At 33.8% G+C, this 14170-nt stretch overlaps 2 protein-coding genes and 11 non-coding genes across 19 annotated transcripts; 5 read left to right on the top strand and 8 right to left on the bottom strand.

Moving 5' to 3' along the window:
• The first annotated feature begins 1018 nt into the window (after positions 1–1018).
• On the top strand, positions 1019–1039 carry 21ur-6657. Its single transcript, NR_055918.1, has one exon.
• A 273-nt stretch (positions 1040–1312) lies between these two features.
• 21ur-8182 lies at positions 1313–1333 on the top strand. The gene has a single exon (NR_055917.1).
• A 1386-nt stretch (positions 1334–2719) lies between these two features.
• Positions 2720–2740, bottom strand: 21ur-7473. The gene has a single exon (NR_055916.1).
• Positions 2741–3011: 271 nt separating this feature from the next.
• On the bottom strand, positions 3012–3032 carry 21ur-13538. Its single transcript, NR_055915.1, has one exon.
• Positions 3033–5326: 2294 nt separating this feature from the next.
• C01B10.49 lies at positions 5327–5526 on the top strand. Its single transcript, NR_101926.1, has one exon. It is a non-coding gene; the product is annotated as an Unclassified non-coding RNA C01B10.49 (non-coding RNA).
• A 376-nt stretch (positions 5527–5902) lies between these two features.
• 21ur-7352 lies at positions 5903–5923 on the bottom strand. Its single transcript, NR_055914.1, has one exon.
• Positions 5924–7245: 1322 nt separating this feature from the next.
• On the bottom strand, positions 7246–7906 carry hil-7 (Histone H1; the record flags this gene model as incomplete). 4 transcript variants are annotated; one of them, NM_001026112.5, is made up of 3 exons in its annotated part: positions 7246–7482; positions 7570–7665; positions 7724–7906. In NM_001026112.5, the coding sequence occupies 3 exons, from the start codon at positions 7802–7804 to the stop codon at positions 7477–7479; spliced, it is 183 nt and encodes a 60-aa protein (NP_001021283.1). The 4 variants fall into 4 exon arrangements, with proteins under 4 accessions (NP_001021283.1, NP_501027.3, NP_001021282.1 ...); NM_068626.9 differs by having other exon boundaries at positions 7282–7482; positions 7570–7671; positions 7724–7845; NM_001026111.5 differs by having other exon boundaries at positions 7282–7482; positions 7570–7683; positions 7724–7844.
• Positions 7907–8216: 310 nt separating this feature from the next.
• C01B10.45 lies at positions 8217–8350 on the bottom strand. The gene has a single exon (NR_055913.1). It is a non-coding gene; the product is annotated as an Unclassified non-coding RNA C01B10.45 (non-coding RNA).
• Positions 8351–8468: 118 nt separating this feature from the next.
• On the top strand, positions 8469–8706 carry C01B10.48. The gene has a single exon (NR_101925.1). It is a non-coding gene; the product is annotated as a small nucleolar RNA C01B10.48 (small nucleolar RNA).
• Positions 8707–9017: 311 nt separating this feature from the next.
• On the bottom strand, positions 9018–14038 carry kola-3 (EGF-like domain-containing protein; the record flags this gene model as incomplete). Of its 4 annotated transcripts, none has more annotated exons than NM_171366.5 (16): positions 9037–9116; positions 9166–9207; positions 9302–9514; positions 9669–9763; positions 9811–9892; positions 10184–10297; positions 10343–10452; positions 10941–11074; positions 11121–11197; positions 11253–11298; positions 11355–11444; positions 11581–11716; positions 11763–11883; positions 12245–12352; positions 12637–12696; positions 13981–14038. In NM_171366.5, the coding sequence occupies 16 exons, from the start codon at positions 14036–14038 to the stop codon at positions 9082–9084; spliced, it is 1521 nt and encodes a 506-aa protein (NP_741428.1). The 4 variants fall into 4 exon arrangements, with proteins under 4 accessions (NP_001368370.1, NP_741428.1, NP_741429.1 ...); NM_171910.7 differs by having other exon boundaries at positions 9082–9116; positions 12245–12343; NM_001380284.1 differs by lacking the exons at positions 12245–12352; positions 12637–12696; positions 13981–14038 and having other exon boundaries at positions 9082–9116; positions 11763–11860.
• 21ur-8461 lies at positions 11886–11906 on the bottom strand. The gene has a single exon (NR_055912.1).
• Positions 12560–12580, bottom strand: 21ur-7908. The gene has a single exon (NR_055911.1).
• Positions 13693–13713, top strand: 21ur-13556. Its single transcript, NR_055910.1, has one exon.
• Positions 14039–14170: the final 132 nt, after the last annotated feature.

Raw genomic sequence — 14170 nt, 5'->3', positions numbered from 1 at the left:
AAACAGTATAACAAATTAAAAAGAGAATCATGAATAGATTAAAAGTAAACCTATACGATGAGATATACAAACATTTGAAACACTGAATTGTACCTTTTTTGTTTGTTCGTTATTAACTGAACGACAACAAAAAAACGAAATCAGCTGACTGAGAAGGCTATTTGTCAAAATAAAAAAGAGGTACTTTTGTCTGTGTGTCCGCCGCAATGACAAAAACGCGTCAACCACAAAACCTGCTTGATGCCGAAGAGTATGAGAAGGAATAGTTCTTCGGTTGCTTGTATTCTCTCATACTTCAGAATATATACAAAAGATACATATAGAAGAGGTACGGAAACATACACACACACACACACATCAACCGGCTGATTCTTTTTCATCTCGGACTGGGGCTTTTTGGAACAACAACTGGTTTTCCGAGGTGAGATACAGAAAGAAGGAGACACGATTGGAATGGAGGATGATTGTGTGAGGTGGAAATTGGATTGAACGGAGGAGGACAAGATCCGGTCATCCAATCACCCTTTATTCAACTGATTCTGAATAAAGTGAAGAAATTAAGAACACGTCATGATGAAAAGGTTGAAATAACAAAGGTAAATGATTATAGATCAATGCAATTTACCATGATGTTTTATGGAAATTTTAGAATATCGTAGAATTCAATTGTCATGCTTCAGTTTTCTTACGGCAACGGTATTTATTCTATCTTTCCGTTGTTCCGTTGTAATATTGCACTACATCCTACACTGACAAAGCGTTGATCACTGTAATTTCTAACTCATTTCATATTGAGCAACTTTTTTAGTGCACATCGAAACACATATTTTACATTCTGTAGTTTTCAAAAACAAAATGTTCCAAAAAAATAAACTCGACATTTTGAGTAACAATCATATTATAGAAGTAGGATAAAACCTCCACAATACTATATATTTTTAGATAAAACATTTATCAATTAAAAAAAAATTACAGTTTCAACAAGTTTATTTAGCCTGGCTGTTATATTTTAAACTATTCCACCTTCATTGCGTACAGTTTCACAGATTTTCTACTCTTAAAAAGCTTCATTAAGCTTCTTCTTTACTTGAAACCGTCTCAAAATGGTATAGTTTGAAATCTTTTTAGTTCTCCAATAAGTTTTATGAACAAGTTTGAGCTCCAAAAAAAGGGGATATTCAAAAATATTTTTGAATTTCGAAAGTCACAGCACTAAAAATGAATATTCAAGTTTTTTCGGAATTTTTAGGTAAAAAATTCAATTACTGTTTCAACAAGATTATTGAACCTGGCTGTCATATATTTAAAATATTAAACCATTGGTCCCCGTTTATAATGAAAACAGGAGAATGCCATTGGATAAATCAAGTGAATTGAGATAAGAATGTAACAGTGTGCCACGTCACGGATGATAACAAATTGACAAGGTTGGATAAGGAAAAAAGATCAGCAGACATCCTATGTACTAACAAAGACAAGGTCATCACTTTTGCTGCAAATGGCGCCGAGGGAGGAGAATGAAATCGTAATTTTCTGAATTGGATTCGCAAAACTTTCGAACAGATGAATAAAAGTGGAAAGCCTACGAAAGAGAAAATGAGGAGCGGAGTATAATTATGAAGCAAAGGAAATAAAGTAGGTACAGTTTCGGGATTCAAGATGAGTCAGGTCATAAGAGAATGAGGATCAATGTAACAGGATTTGGAATCGGGAGGATTAAGATTTATTGAGGAAGGATTGAATAGGAATAATGCCGGGAATTATAATAGAAAATGTTTCAATTCAAACGATCAAGCATCATTTGGGGGAAAATGTAGTTGAATAGGATAATAGGATTTCAGTTTCTAAAGATCTAGAGACAACTTTTTGATTCACTTTCTAAATTCTATAATCTTCGAAATCTAAATATTTTTATTTTTACTCTCCGTTTTCCGTTTTTTTTTCAAAAACTTGTTCTTAAAATTCAAATTTTTAGAAGGCACTGATAGATTTGCTTATACGACATTTATGATAGCTTTTCTACTTTTTTAGAAAATATAGCTAATTTAAATGTTTTAGTATCAAATAATTTTAGGAAAGATACAATGAAATTGTTTTTGACTTATTAGTTCCGCTAACTTTATTTTAAAACAAAAATGAGCCAGACAAAACATAGAATTCTCATCGCAGGTTCTAAAGAAGTTTCTGCCCAATTTTTAGTGTTTTTCGATAGTTTGCCACGCATTTTAATCATCTAAACATTTTAGGTTGTTTGGCTTTTGTTGTATAATCAATCTTAAATTGATTTGGAGCAGTTTCATAATTTCCACAATCACGCAAACATAATTTTCATTTACAGTCTACTTAAATTGTAAAGTTTACTCTAAAAATTTCTAAAAAATTAGAAAAAGGTAGGCAGGTACGTAGGCAACAAAGACACTCCTGCAGTCGATGCACTCGATAGCCATATACTTTGATTCAAAAAATGCCCCAAAATTGATGAATTCAAATGATTCAATGATCCGAGAATGGAAGCATCGAATAAACTCGGAATAGTTTAAACTAGGTCATCCGCCCCAACGGGGCATCGGAAAATAAGGGACATTGTTGAGAGGGAAAACGAGAAAATAGGGGTATGGAAGAGATGATGGTCATTTACTGGATGTTTATTGTTGAGTGAAATGTGAAAAAGTTAATTGAGACTAGACAGGTGATTATGCAAACTTTTTCTTTCCTGTTTTTGGTTGGACTGAACGACTGAACGAGCAAAATATGACAGCCAGGTTAAATGAACTTGCTGAAACAGTAATTAAATTGGTTAGATTTTTAGATTTTTAATATTTTTTAGAATATTTCAACATTTATCCCATTGTCTCCTATTTATCATTTAAACAAGAGAATGCCATTGGATAAACTAAGTGAATTGGTATAAGAATATAACAGTGTGCCACGTCACAGATGATAACTGGTATATAAGTTATCCATATTGAAGTAATGTATGAAAAAATTCCAATAGACACAAGACATTTTGAAATCGTAATGCCAATTGACTACTAAATCGAGTTCTCCTGTGCCCTCTTATGAATAATTTGGAACAGTAAAAATACAGTTGGACAAGTTCTACAGAACCCCTAAATTTTTGAGTTTGGATGTTTTCTGGAAAATAGTTAATGTCAATTGATTTCAAATACCAACAAATCTAACGTATTATCAAAATATTTAAACTGACATGTGAATCGTGGCTAAAAAAATATTTAGATTAGTAGAAAAGAAATGTTCATCACACCGTGGATCCAGACGATCTCGATCTTTAAAAGTCCAATTTTCTTGCGGTTGGATAATTTATACGAAAATCAATTTCATTTCCGAATATTATTCAAAGCTGGTTTTATGGAAAAAGTTTGAAGTGAGCTCAGAAAGATCTAAAAAACGACGGACGTGTACTCTTAGCATGCCTACATGCCTATATACCTACAAATTATTTTGTTAGCACGTGACCCAATGCAATAAAAAATCGGCGATTATCTTTAAAAGCGTAAAAGTAATTGAAACAGTTTGGCGTTCGATTCTCTCCGCCTGATCCTAGATTATTCTAACTTTGAAAAAACTGGGACAAAAACAAAACATAATCATGGAAAGAAGAAATAAATTGGTTTTCTAGTATTCATTCTTCCGTATTCGAATATATTTATGTCATACCTTCTCTGAGCCTTTTCCTCCAAAAAGTTGTGACCATAATTAATGTTTTTTCGAGGACAAATGGAGTGAAATGAATTTGTGGAACTGCAATGAAGAAGACATTTTCCAGGTCAACTGTTATGAATTCAATGTAATGTATAAATTGGAGTAGGATTTTTTGGAGTTTTTTTCTATTCAGTCGTAATTTTCAGTGAAAGAAAGTTTTTGCAATTTCAGGGCTTTGAGGCAAAACCACTTTCTAAAAATTTTACTATTTTACAAATTTTACAAACAAAGTTAAGACATACACGTAGTTTCGAAATAAATAAAAACAGCAACAAGGTAATTTATCGTATAAAGCGTATGATTATGCACACTAAATTTTTTATTATCATAAACAGCTAATTTGAATGTTTTGGGACTTTTCATTTCAACTGATTGAATTTTTAGGATTTCTAAAACATCAAATTCTGAATTTTGAAAAACGATTAAAACACTGTTATACGATTTTCAATTTGCAGAACAAGAACTCGTACACAACGATGTCGATAGATGCTTTAGAAAGCTCGAACGATCAACACCGAGCATCTCGTCAAGTAATCAAGCAGGAGATAAAGAACAAAATAGGCCGAACGATCAAAGGATTTGACAGATATGTACCAAGTAGTGGAATATTCCAGCTCGTCTCCAACAACGCTGACTCTGCAAGAGCTCAAGCAGGAAGAGGTTGGACAATTTTTATCCACTATCTGAAAAATTTACCTTTAATCAACTCCGTGCAAACGCATTGTTATAATTCTCGGTCATTTTTTCTTCTGTCGACCCAAACTTTCTGCCATAGACCCCATACCCGAAGGGATAGCAAGTTCGAGGCAAAGCCGAGTACTTGCTTTTTTTAAACTTTGATTGCAATACAACAATTGAGCTCAACGCGAAGAGAAAATACAATCTCAAAGAGAGCAAACGTATAAAAAAAGAAAATTATAAAGGTAAATGAATTAACACCGGGAAATATTGAAATCGGAAAAAAAGAATTTCGGAAGATTTTTGACAAGATTGTTCCATATTGGAATGACTTTAGCGAAGACTAACGCACCAGGTGCTTCATTATTATTTGATTAATTAACAAATAATGTTATTGTTTGATTTTTTACCAGCGCTGCATACTATGCTCGCACCGAACATTCACTGGAGATTATATGGATTTGTTTTTTTTTTCAGAATCATTCAGGAAGTTCTCCGTCTTTATCAGTTCAGTTCATATGATCAGTGTAAGAAATGCTAGGCGTTTGTTATATTTTCCCATAAAACCGACTTTGAATAATATTAAGAAGTGAAATCGATTGTCGTGAAAATTATCCAACCACAAGAACGAGCTCTACTAGATATTCATTTGAACATGTTTATTTCTTGTGAATTCAAGATTTATTGTTTTCTAGCTGAAATTAGGGTTTTAATTGTTTAACTGTTACTGGTTACTGTTACCTAGATGATGGTGGGTGGATCCCTTCGTACCCTTTTCAATAATACAATTTCCTTTTTCTGAAACTCTTTCTCTTCTCTCTTCCTTCCCAATGGGACGTTATGTTGTATAGCTCTGAGAGCTCCACCCCTCCAATCCGCCCCTCTCTCTCTCTCTTCTCCAATTCTTTCCGAGTGGTGCACCCTCACATACAACCAAAAGCACAATATATACACACAACCTAAAAAATATCAAGTGAATCAGAGAGACACAGAGAAAAATGAGAGGAGAAGTATGAAGGAGGAGGAGACAACCGAACGCCTAGATATAATATAATAGATTGATGTGGGAGATAGTATGCAAAATGAGGAGACGCAGAGAGAAGGAAGAGAAGATGTTTGAAACATTCGTGATTATTGAGAATAAAAGAGGAACATTAAGAGGCAATTAGAGAGCTAGTTAGAAATAGAGACGCAGAGAAAACAAATCATTACAGTATGTATTGCATGGTCATTTCTTTCAAAAACTGGAAAATTTCCAAATTGCAGAATTGTGGTATCTGAACTGGGTGCACCGTGGCATGCTCTGAAAGCTAATTTTGTTTTGTATGTTTCAAATTTGTATTTGATATATAACCATTTTTTCAGATAATTTCAGACACTCTTGTCACTTATCAACCAGATAATTAATAAACATCGCGAAAAGTTGCCTGGAAAAATATTGTTTACTAAAAAAGAGAATTCTAGAAAATTATGAATTTTCGCGGTAATTCAAATATTTTCAAATAGTGTCATGATTTCAGTAATAACAATCTAGAAAATTATATTACACTTAGAATTATTCTGAAACGGGAATTTTTTTAGTTCAAATTTTTATGAGGCATCTTCTTTTCTGATAAGAAACTAGTTTTTAGGGAAACAAATGTATTACTGTTATAAACTAATTATTATCTTTCTAAATTTGTAAGGAACAATCTATAAATTTTCAAATTTTTGCAGTAAGCTTCGGTATAAACCGGGATGCAAACTAAACATGAAGGAAGACTGAGAAAGCGTCAATATTCTTTAATTTGTTTTTGACTATTGTAATGCTTCCTGAGTTATGAACTCTAACAAAACTTTTTTCCATATTTTCTGGTTATGTACACATGGATTGAATTTTGCAAACATTTATTTAGCTCAAAATCAGCAAAATTGATTGAAATTGGCTAAGTTTTAAACTCCTGCTCAAATGGTTTTACGCGGTAATTCAATTTTTGTGTTTGATACATAAACATGTTCATTTTAATCTCTCCTTTACTCATGTCACTTAAACTCCTGAAAATTAATAAATATTGTAAAAAGTAGACTGGAAAAGTATTGTTTACTAAAAAAGAGCCTTCTAGGAAATTATGAACATTCGCGGTAATTCAAATAAATAAGTATTTTCAAGCTAATTTTTCTTCCAGCCAACAAAATAATATGTTTTTTTTAATGCCACAGTAAGTATTTGAATACATACTACACATTCCATTTGGCCCCCAATATCCACTGCTCCTTTTTAAATAAATTTGCAAGAGTTTAAAGTGCTCATGTGCACCAATCTAGATTAGGTATCAGTTCTCAAGGAATGGGTTGAAATTTAAATACAGGTAAATTAAAAACTTTTAACATTTGAGATCAATTGGTTCTACATTTTTCGGTCGAAACAAACTGAACTAGAAAAATTCCTGTTTCAGAGTTTTTCTAAATATAATGTGGTTATAATGTGACACTAACAAGTTGTTTTCAATTCAAGTTTTTGTTCAAACAAATTTCAAGAGCAGAAAGTGAACAGAGTAAATTTTCATATCCCGATGTGCGTAGCTTATCAAATGAAACTCTAAATGACATAGAACGCAGAAGTAGAGCTTCATATTCTTATGGCTTAATTCTAAAGCTTGATCACTCCACACCAGCAGGACTATTAACTATTCTGTACTATCCAGACCCTGTACTAAAAACCATACGCAGCGTCATATATTCTTTCAATGGCAAATCAAATAACCGTTTGTTTCCGCGCGGATAGTCGTTTCTCCTGTTTCCTATAGGCACTAATTGCTGTTCCGCATACAATTCTCCTTCCGTTTCTGGATAGGATAATTGCTTCGAAAATTGCGATTGTAAAATATAACATGGTTGTTTCAAAATTGTGATTTATTGAGTTTGTACATGAATCGAAAGCCCAAAATTTGTAAAGTTTTTGAAAAACTTTACTGAAAAGTGAGAAAGATGAGGTAGTTTAGAATCATTAAATGAATGTAGATGAAGGCATTTTGGTGGTTGATAGAAGATTGAGATTCTGGAGTTTCAGAGATTTGATTTGAAGATTTGAATTGTTTACTTCTGAAATATTCAATTTTTGTAAAGATAAGTCAAGGAAAAACTAAAATGTAATAGAGTTTAAAGGAAAAAAATAAATTCAGAACAAACCTTCTTTGGTGCGGCCTTCTTGGCTGGAGATTTCTTGGCGGCGGCCTTCTTCACTGGCTTCTTGGCCTTTGGAGCAGCAGCCTTCTTTGGTGAGGCCTGAATCTTTAAAAAATACTTAAATGTTTTCAATAAATGAGATAAATAAAAATCTAACCTTCTTGACCTTTGGAGCCTTTGGCTTGGCAGCAACCTTCTTGGTCTTAGCGACTTTCTTGGCTTTTTGGACGGCGGCCATTTTTAGAATTAGTGGCTGAGAGTAGGGTGTGAGGAATCAAAATTTGAGTCAACTGAGAAAACCGAAAGCCCACACAGCTTAACGGTTAGCCCCTAGTTTTATGACCCCGCCCATTTGGCAGTGTGCCAATTGTAAGCTCCACCCACTTTGGTCTTGGAGGAAGTCAGCTGACCGGACACCCTCCAGAAATAGAGGGAGCACTTTAAACAGAGAGATTGGAAGAGAAAGAGAGACAATCTTCTATAGATTCTCTTCATCTGTCATACTATATCGTCTAGGTTTCTCGTGATCTTCCCTTCGTCTGCCCATGACTGACTGCGAGAGAAATTATGCGAGAAGCGTCGGAGAGAGGGAGAAGGAGGTTGCCCCCATAGTGACTGAGTGTGAATACGATATTCTAAAGGAAAACGGGGTGGAAGAGGAGAAGAAGGGGCAGGGAGGGTGGTCTCTACAATTTGAAAAGGTGTGTGTTTGTTTGTGTATGTATATTCGCATAGTGTGTGTCTATGTATACATAATGGATCTTCCACCAGCAGAAGGTGCAGGACAAAGAAGCATAAGAGGGGGGCACATGGTTGGATGGGTTTTTGGGAAAATGTAATAAGAGGAGTTGGAGGAGATATATGTATTTAGTAATTTGAATGAACACACCGACCGTGGGAGCAGTACAGTTGGATTGGAAGGATCGAAAGATCCATCAGGGTTTCTGTGGAGATCCTATATATGAGTACTAAGAGAGTCGGCTAGGAGTTCGGAAGAGAGCTGCGAGAGCAAATTATTTGAAGGTGGTTGAAAAACTGTCATTTTCAATTTGAAAAAAAATTTAGAAGATTACACCTTTGAAAACTCAAGGATAGTAAAACTTCTTGGGTCACCTCATTTTGGACGTTTGACAGTTTTTTTCAGAATTCTAGAAAACCATTGCTGTTAAAACATGCATAATAACATGAACAATAATGCTAAATTGGAGAATACCTTATAAGAAGGTCCTAGAAACCTTCTTAAAGCAAATTTTAAGTTTTAAAGCAAGTTTTGTGCATACTCTTCCACATAGAGAATAACTTTTTTCAACATGAGTTTCTCCGGCCCAGAAATTAAAAAAACACATAGGTAAAATGCTGTAAATGCATGTTTGGTTGTAAGCGAAACTATGAGAAGCAATTGTTAATAAGTTCGAAAAAACTTTTTTAGAATAAAGATGAGCACGCAACCGTTACATATTTATAAGAGCATTCTGTGAATTATAAGTGTTAATTGAATCATTCTTCACTGGCATTTTAAGAAGTTGAAGATGTTGATACAGTACTTGCGTCTGAAAGTCAAATATGATGAAAAAGTTAATTTTCATAAATGTTAAAAACCTGTTGATGATTGGGTCGTATCTGTTGCATTGGTGGAGCTTCCTGAAATAAAGATTTATTGCAAGGGTGCCAAACTATTACCACTCGAAAAAAAATATTGCAAAACATTGCTAAAACGGCAATCTGATATGCTCACCTCCAGTAGCAGAAGAAGAAGCAACGTCTGAGGTGACAGTGCTTCCAGTAGCTGAAGAGCCGGTTGCTCCGGTTGATCCAGCTGCATTAGTAGCGGAAGTAACGTCTGCAGTCGGTGCAATAGTAGATGTCAGAAGAGCTGGGGTGGTTGTCGGAGCAACAGTTGTAGGGCATACAGATGGTGGTGTTGGAGCAACCGGTGGAACGGGTGTTGCTAAAATGTATGATTTAATCAAGTGTTTGATTATTTGAAAACTTATTTGAGTTTGCCAATTGCGTGTCCATAACTAGTAGGACTCTTTAGAAATATGTATGTCTTTGAAACAATTATAGTTTCTCGGGCGTTTTTATTAACTGATCTGACTTACGGTCGGTAGGACTAGGCTTTGGACAGCTTTGATCGGGAGGACTCTTTGCTCCGGGAGAACAAGCACAGGAAAAGCATTGATCAGAGCAAATGTTTCTTTAAAAAAATTATTGATTGTTATTCGCAAACCACCTAGTTTTTACTTGTAGCATACTCCGTATGGTGATAGAGCGTTTTGCCCACATGCGCGTTTTTGTTTTGATTGACACGGATCAGGTAAAGTGGCTGAAAAAGTAGTTTCTAATCATCTTAAAAATGTTGTTTGAAAAATGTACATAAAACATGTAAAGTCATTTGTTCTCATGGAAAATAGTGTAGCTCATTGAAAACGCAAAAACCTCATTCTGGAAAATTTTGCATATTTTTGAATGTTTGCAATCCACTTTTAATTAATTATGAGCGAGAATTTTGAGCGAGAATTTTGTTTTTTTCGACTTTTCTGGCTGTCATCTATCATTTTTTCAATTTCAGAAAACGTTTTCTTTCATCTGTATGATGTTCCAAAAAGCAACTCACTTTCACAATTTGTTCCACTAAATTCGCACTTTTTGCATTCACAGTACTGCTGGCCAGACTGACTAACTATGCACTTTCCATTATCCCCGGTACAGTTGAGCTTACAGTTGTTCACTGAAAATACCGTTTCCACAAGTTAAATAAATCATTTCTATGTACCTTCGACATAATCAAAGTTGAACTGAACAGTCGATCGTGGTCCCGAGTAGTAATAAACATCAACTTGTTGGAAACCGGAGAACGTGTAGTTTGATACTGTTCCATTAATACTGTAACTATTTTTCGATAGCAAAGAAATTTAATGAATAACACTTTTTTAATTTTTCAAAAAAAAATTCCCGGTTTTTCATTGCAGCCGATTAACAATAGGATACAAAAATCTGGTATACGGCTTTCTGGTCGGCAGCCTTCAAACTTCTACATTGCGTTTTCTTCGGATTTTGGGAAATCAAGTGGTGATTTATTTCAGTGAACCAAAAATAAAATAAAACCCATTAAATCAGAAATGTCTGAAAATTTCAAACACGGAAAAATCAGACGCCGGTTTACCAGACCTAACTTAGATCTTGAAGGCATCAAGTGATGAACTGATAACTCAAAAATTTTAAAACTGGAGTCTGACAGTCCATCAATATGGAAATTTATATTGCGATCAAAAATATAAATTTAGATTTTTTTTGGAACTAGAAAAGAGAAGTTAAAACTTCTAACGGAAACAGTAATCTTATTTAAATAAACCTTCAATCTTAAAACTAACGTTACACTTTCCTGCGTTCTTGTTTCCACTAATTTCACGAAAGCATCATTTCCAGTGAATGAAGCACTTATAGTAATATTAACGTTATTAGTGCTCGTATAGGCTTTCACGCTGACAACACATTGAGCAGCATTCTGTACAAAACGCAAATAATTACAGTAACTATTCAAAAATAGAAACCTGAGTTGACGGCTGAGGATGTGTCTGTGGTGTGTCCAATGTTGCAGTAAGAGTAGTGTTTGTGCATTCAGTGACAGCTGAAACATTGAAACATTACTGTAAAAAACAATTGTGCGATTTTTTAAATCTTACCTGGAGTTGACCCTGGTGAAGTGGGCTCTGGCGTGGTCGGAACATCCTGAAAATGATATAGCTCAATTTATCAAAACTTGCACTGCTTTATGTGTAACTTACAGTAACACAGCTTGATTGGGAGAAACAGACAAACGTGTTAGTTGCTGAATCGAGACGGGTGTTGATCGAGGCTTGAGTAGCAGTTAGGGCCTGAAAATTTTTAATTGAAAGTTCAGTTTTGTTTTCAAGACTTAATTGCTAGCTAACAAATTTTTCAGCTTACTGTTTTATTACTTTACAATTGTTTTCAATTTAAAAATTCTAAAATTCCAAATATCTTTCATACATTGAGTTTAGTGATATATCCTTGCAACGTGGCGTTTTGAGAGGTTATGTTGTTTGAAAAAGCAGTTAATTGAGCAAAAAGTGGAGAGTTGTTTGGATTTGTGTCCGCTTGTGCGTTGATCAAAAACGTATTCAATCTAAAAATTGATCACTTCATTTTGAAATTTCCCAAAAAATGCTCACTCATTGATTTGTTGGTCTAGTTGAACGGCTTGTTGAAGAATTAGTTTTGCATCAAGTACGCTCACATCGTTTGAAACTGGGAATGTTGAAAATTTCATTGGCGTTGGAGTTGTTGATGGCACTGTAATGTTTACGATCGAGAGAATGTTTTGATTTTTGAGTTCTCAAATTATAGAACTTGTGAAACAGTAATTTTTTTTTGTAACATTCAAAACAAAAGTTAAATTGTAATGCAGTTTTTGCTGCTTATATCTATTCCAAGTTAAATAGTTTTTGAAAATTAATTTAAAATTAACATATTTATTCATATTTATTGAATATTTGTTCAAAAAGGGCCAAAAAATAAATTGATAAAATTTGGCAACGCATCAAATTTAATTTTTAGAAATCTAAAACGCATTGTAAGTATATTCAGATAAAACCTCCGCTGTTCACAAAAACCGTTTTTTTCATTGATTTCCCGAAAGAATATATTTTAATACCTGGAGCAGTGCTTCCGGTATTAGATCCATCTGTTACAGTACTTCCTGGTGCTGCAGACGAGCCTGTTGATCCAGTACTATCCGAAGATGCTCCGGTTACTGTAGTCGCTGAAAAGTATTTACAACTCTCATGTGCGATCAATACATACATTGTTTATAATCTGATTTGACGATTATTCTTCAAACTTTTCATTTCATTGACATCACTCTGACGTCATTCATAAATTCTTACATTTTTCTATTTTCAATCGAACTCCTCCCACATTCTACAGTTTCAACCAATCAGAAAGCAAACCCGATTAAATTTTCGAAAGAGAAGCAGAATGGTTTTTATCAATGTAATTAAGAACTCGACAAAAATCAATATAAATATTTTGAAACAGAAAAAATACCTTGAGAAGTGTCTCCAGTTGGGCTTGGTACTGTACTTGGTATTACAGTAGAGCTGCTGCCTGAAATCATAATTTTAGAAAAAATATTAATCACTTACACATTACAGTTTTTCTGTAGTCTTGAATTATAGTACATACACTTTTTTGAAGTCTTTAAAAGTGAAAATTTTCGACAATTGCTGGGTGTTCAGTTTTTCTAGTTTTAACTCCACTTTTTAGATTTTTAGTATTTCAAAAAAACCTAGTGACCAGTTATTCTATCAAAACAAATGGAATCAGTTTTAAAACATAGAAAAATCACCTTGATTCCGAAAATAATAGGAACTGGAAAAATCAGGTTCGCGATCCCTAAGCGCAACTTTTCAAATTTATCATTCCGAAACACTGCTTGAGTTATTTTTTTTTTAATTATTCTCTTGTTTGGACATATTTGAGTGTTCCGTGTTATTCCGAACTTTTCCATACTTTTCCAATAAAATTTTGAAACAAGGTTTACCGAAAAGTATTTTTTTAAATCTTTGAAATTTCCTTTTAAAAATTATTGTCAAATATATATAGAAGTCTCAAGCAGCCGCAATTCTAGAAAATTCAAAAAAATTGCTAAAGTTAAGAAAATTATCAGAATACAGTATATAAATATATTATTCAAAGCCAGTCCAAATAGGGCAGCAGTTGTGTTGCTTTGACTGTACTTCAATTTCATTATTTATTTTTGTGTTTTAAAATCCTAGATTCTTTCAAAAATACAATTCCTATGACATCATTCTGCATTCTATTTTCCGCCAACCATGATACAAAACTCATCGGAAAAAGAAAAGAATGTAAACTTTTCGATTCAATCAGCTCATTATCAGTTAAATTTCTCTCTACATCAGCTACCAATCAGTGGTGATCGAAATGATTTATTGCAGGAAACGAGCCACCGGATGGGTAAAGCGAGCACCGACAGGGTGACGCCCTTTGAATTGGTTAAAATTTATTTACTCTTAATGTGATACCAAAAAATTTTCCCGTTTCACATTGCAGATAATTTAATGATGAATGGATAAATTGAACTAGAGCAATTGAATATTTTCTGAGTATAATTATTTTGAAACCGAAAATAGCTATATTCTAGCATCCTTCTTGAAATGAAAACAATACGACCTCGTTTTCAGCAATTGTGACGCCACACACAGTATTGAAATTTTTGTGCACGATATACTTCGCGGTACTCCAAACATTATGATGTAAGGTTACAATATGGTTTTTAATTCTTTTTCATTTAGTTGTCTAGGTATTTTATTTAAGGAAAAATTACGTCGACTTCTTAAAATTAGAAAGGACTACTTTTGGAAAACTTACCCTGTGCCTTTGAACTGACAGCTACCAGCAGTAGCAATACCGCTGTGAGAAGTTTCATCTGAAATCCAAATTATGAGAAAAAAAATTTTACAGCAGGCAATAAATCAAATAAAGAGGAGCTGAAAATGGTAGGTGACTCCCTTTTTCAGTTTCTCTCGTCTGTTATCACAATTTGATTTATTACTTTGAT

The sequence above is a fragment of the Caenorhabditis elegans genome, chromosome IV (genome assembly GCF_000002985.6).
Source record: "Caenorhabditis elegans chromosome IV".
Classification (NCBI taxonomy): domain Eukaryota; kingdom Metazoa; phylum Nematoda; class Chromadorea; order Rhabditida; family Rhabditidae; genus Caenorhabditis; species Caenorhabditis elegans.
This window is presented reverse-complemented; position numbering and strand designations above follow the sequence as displayed.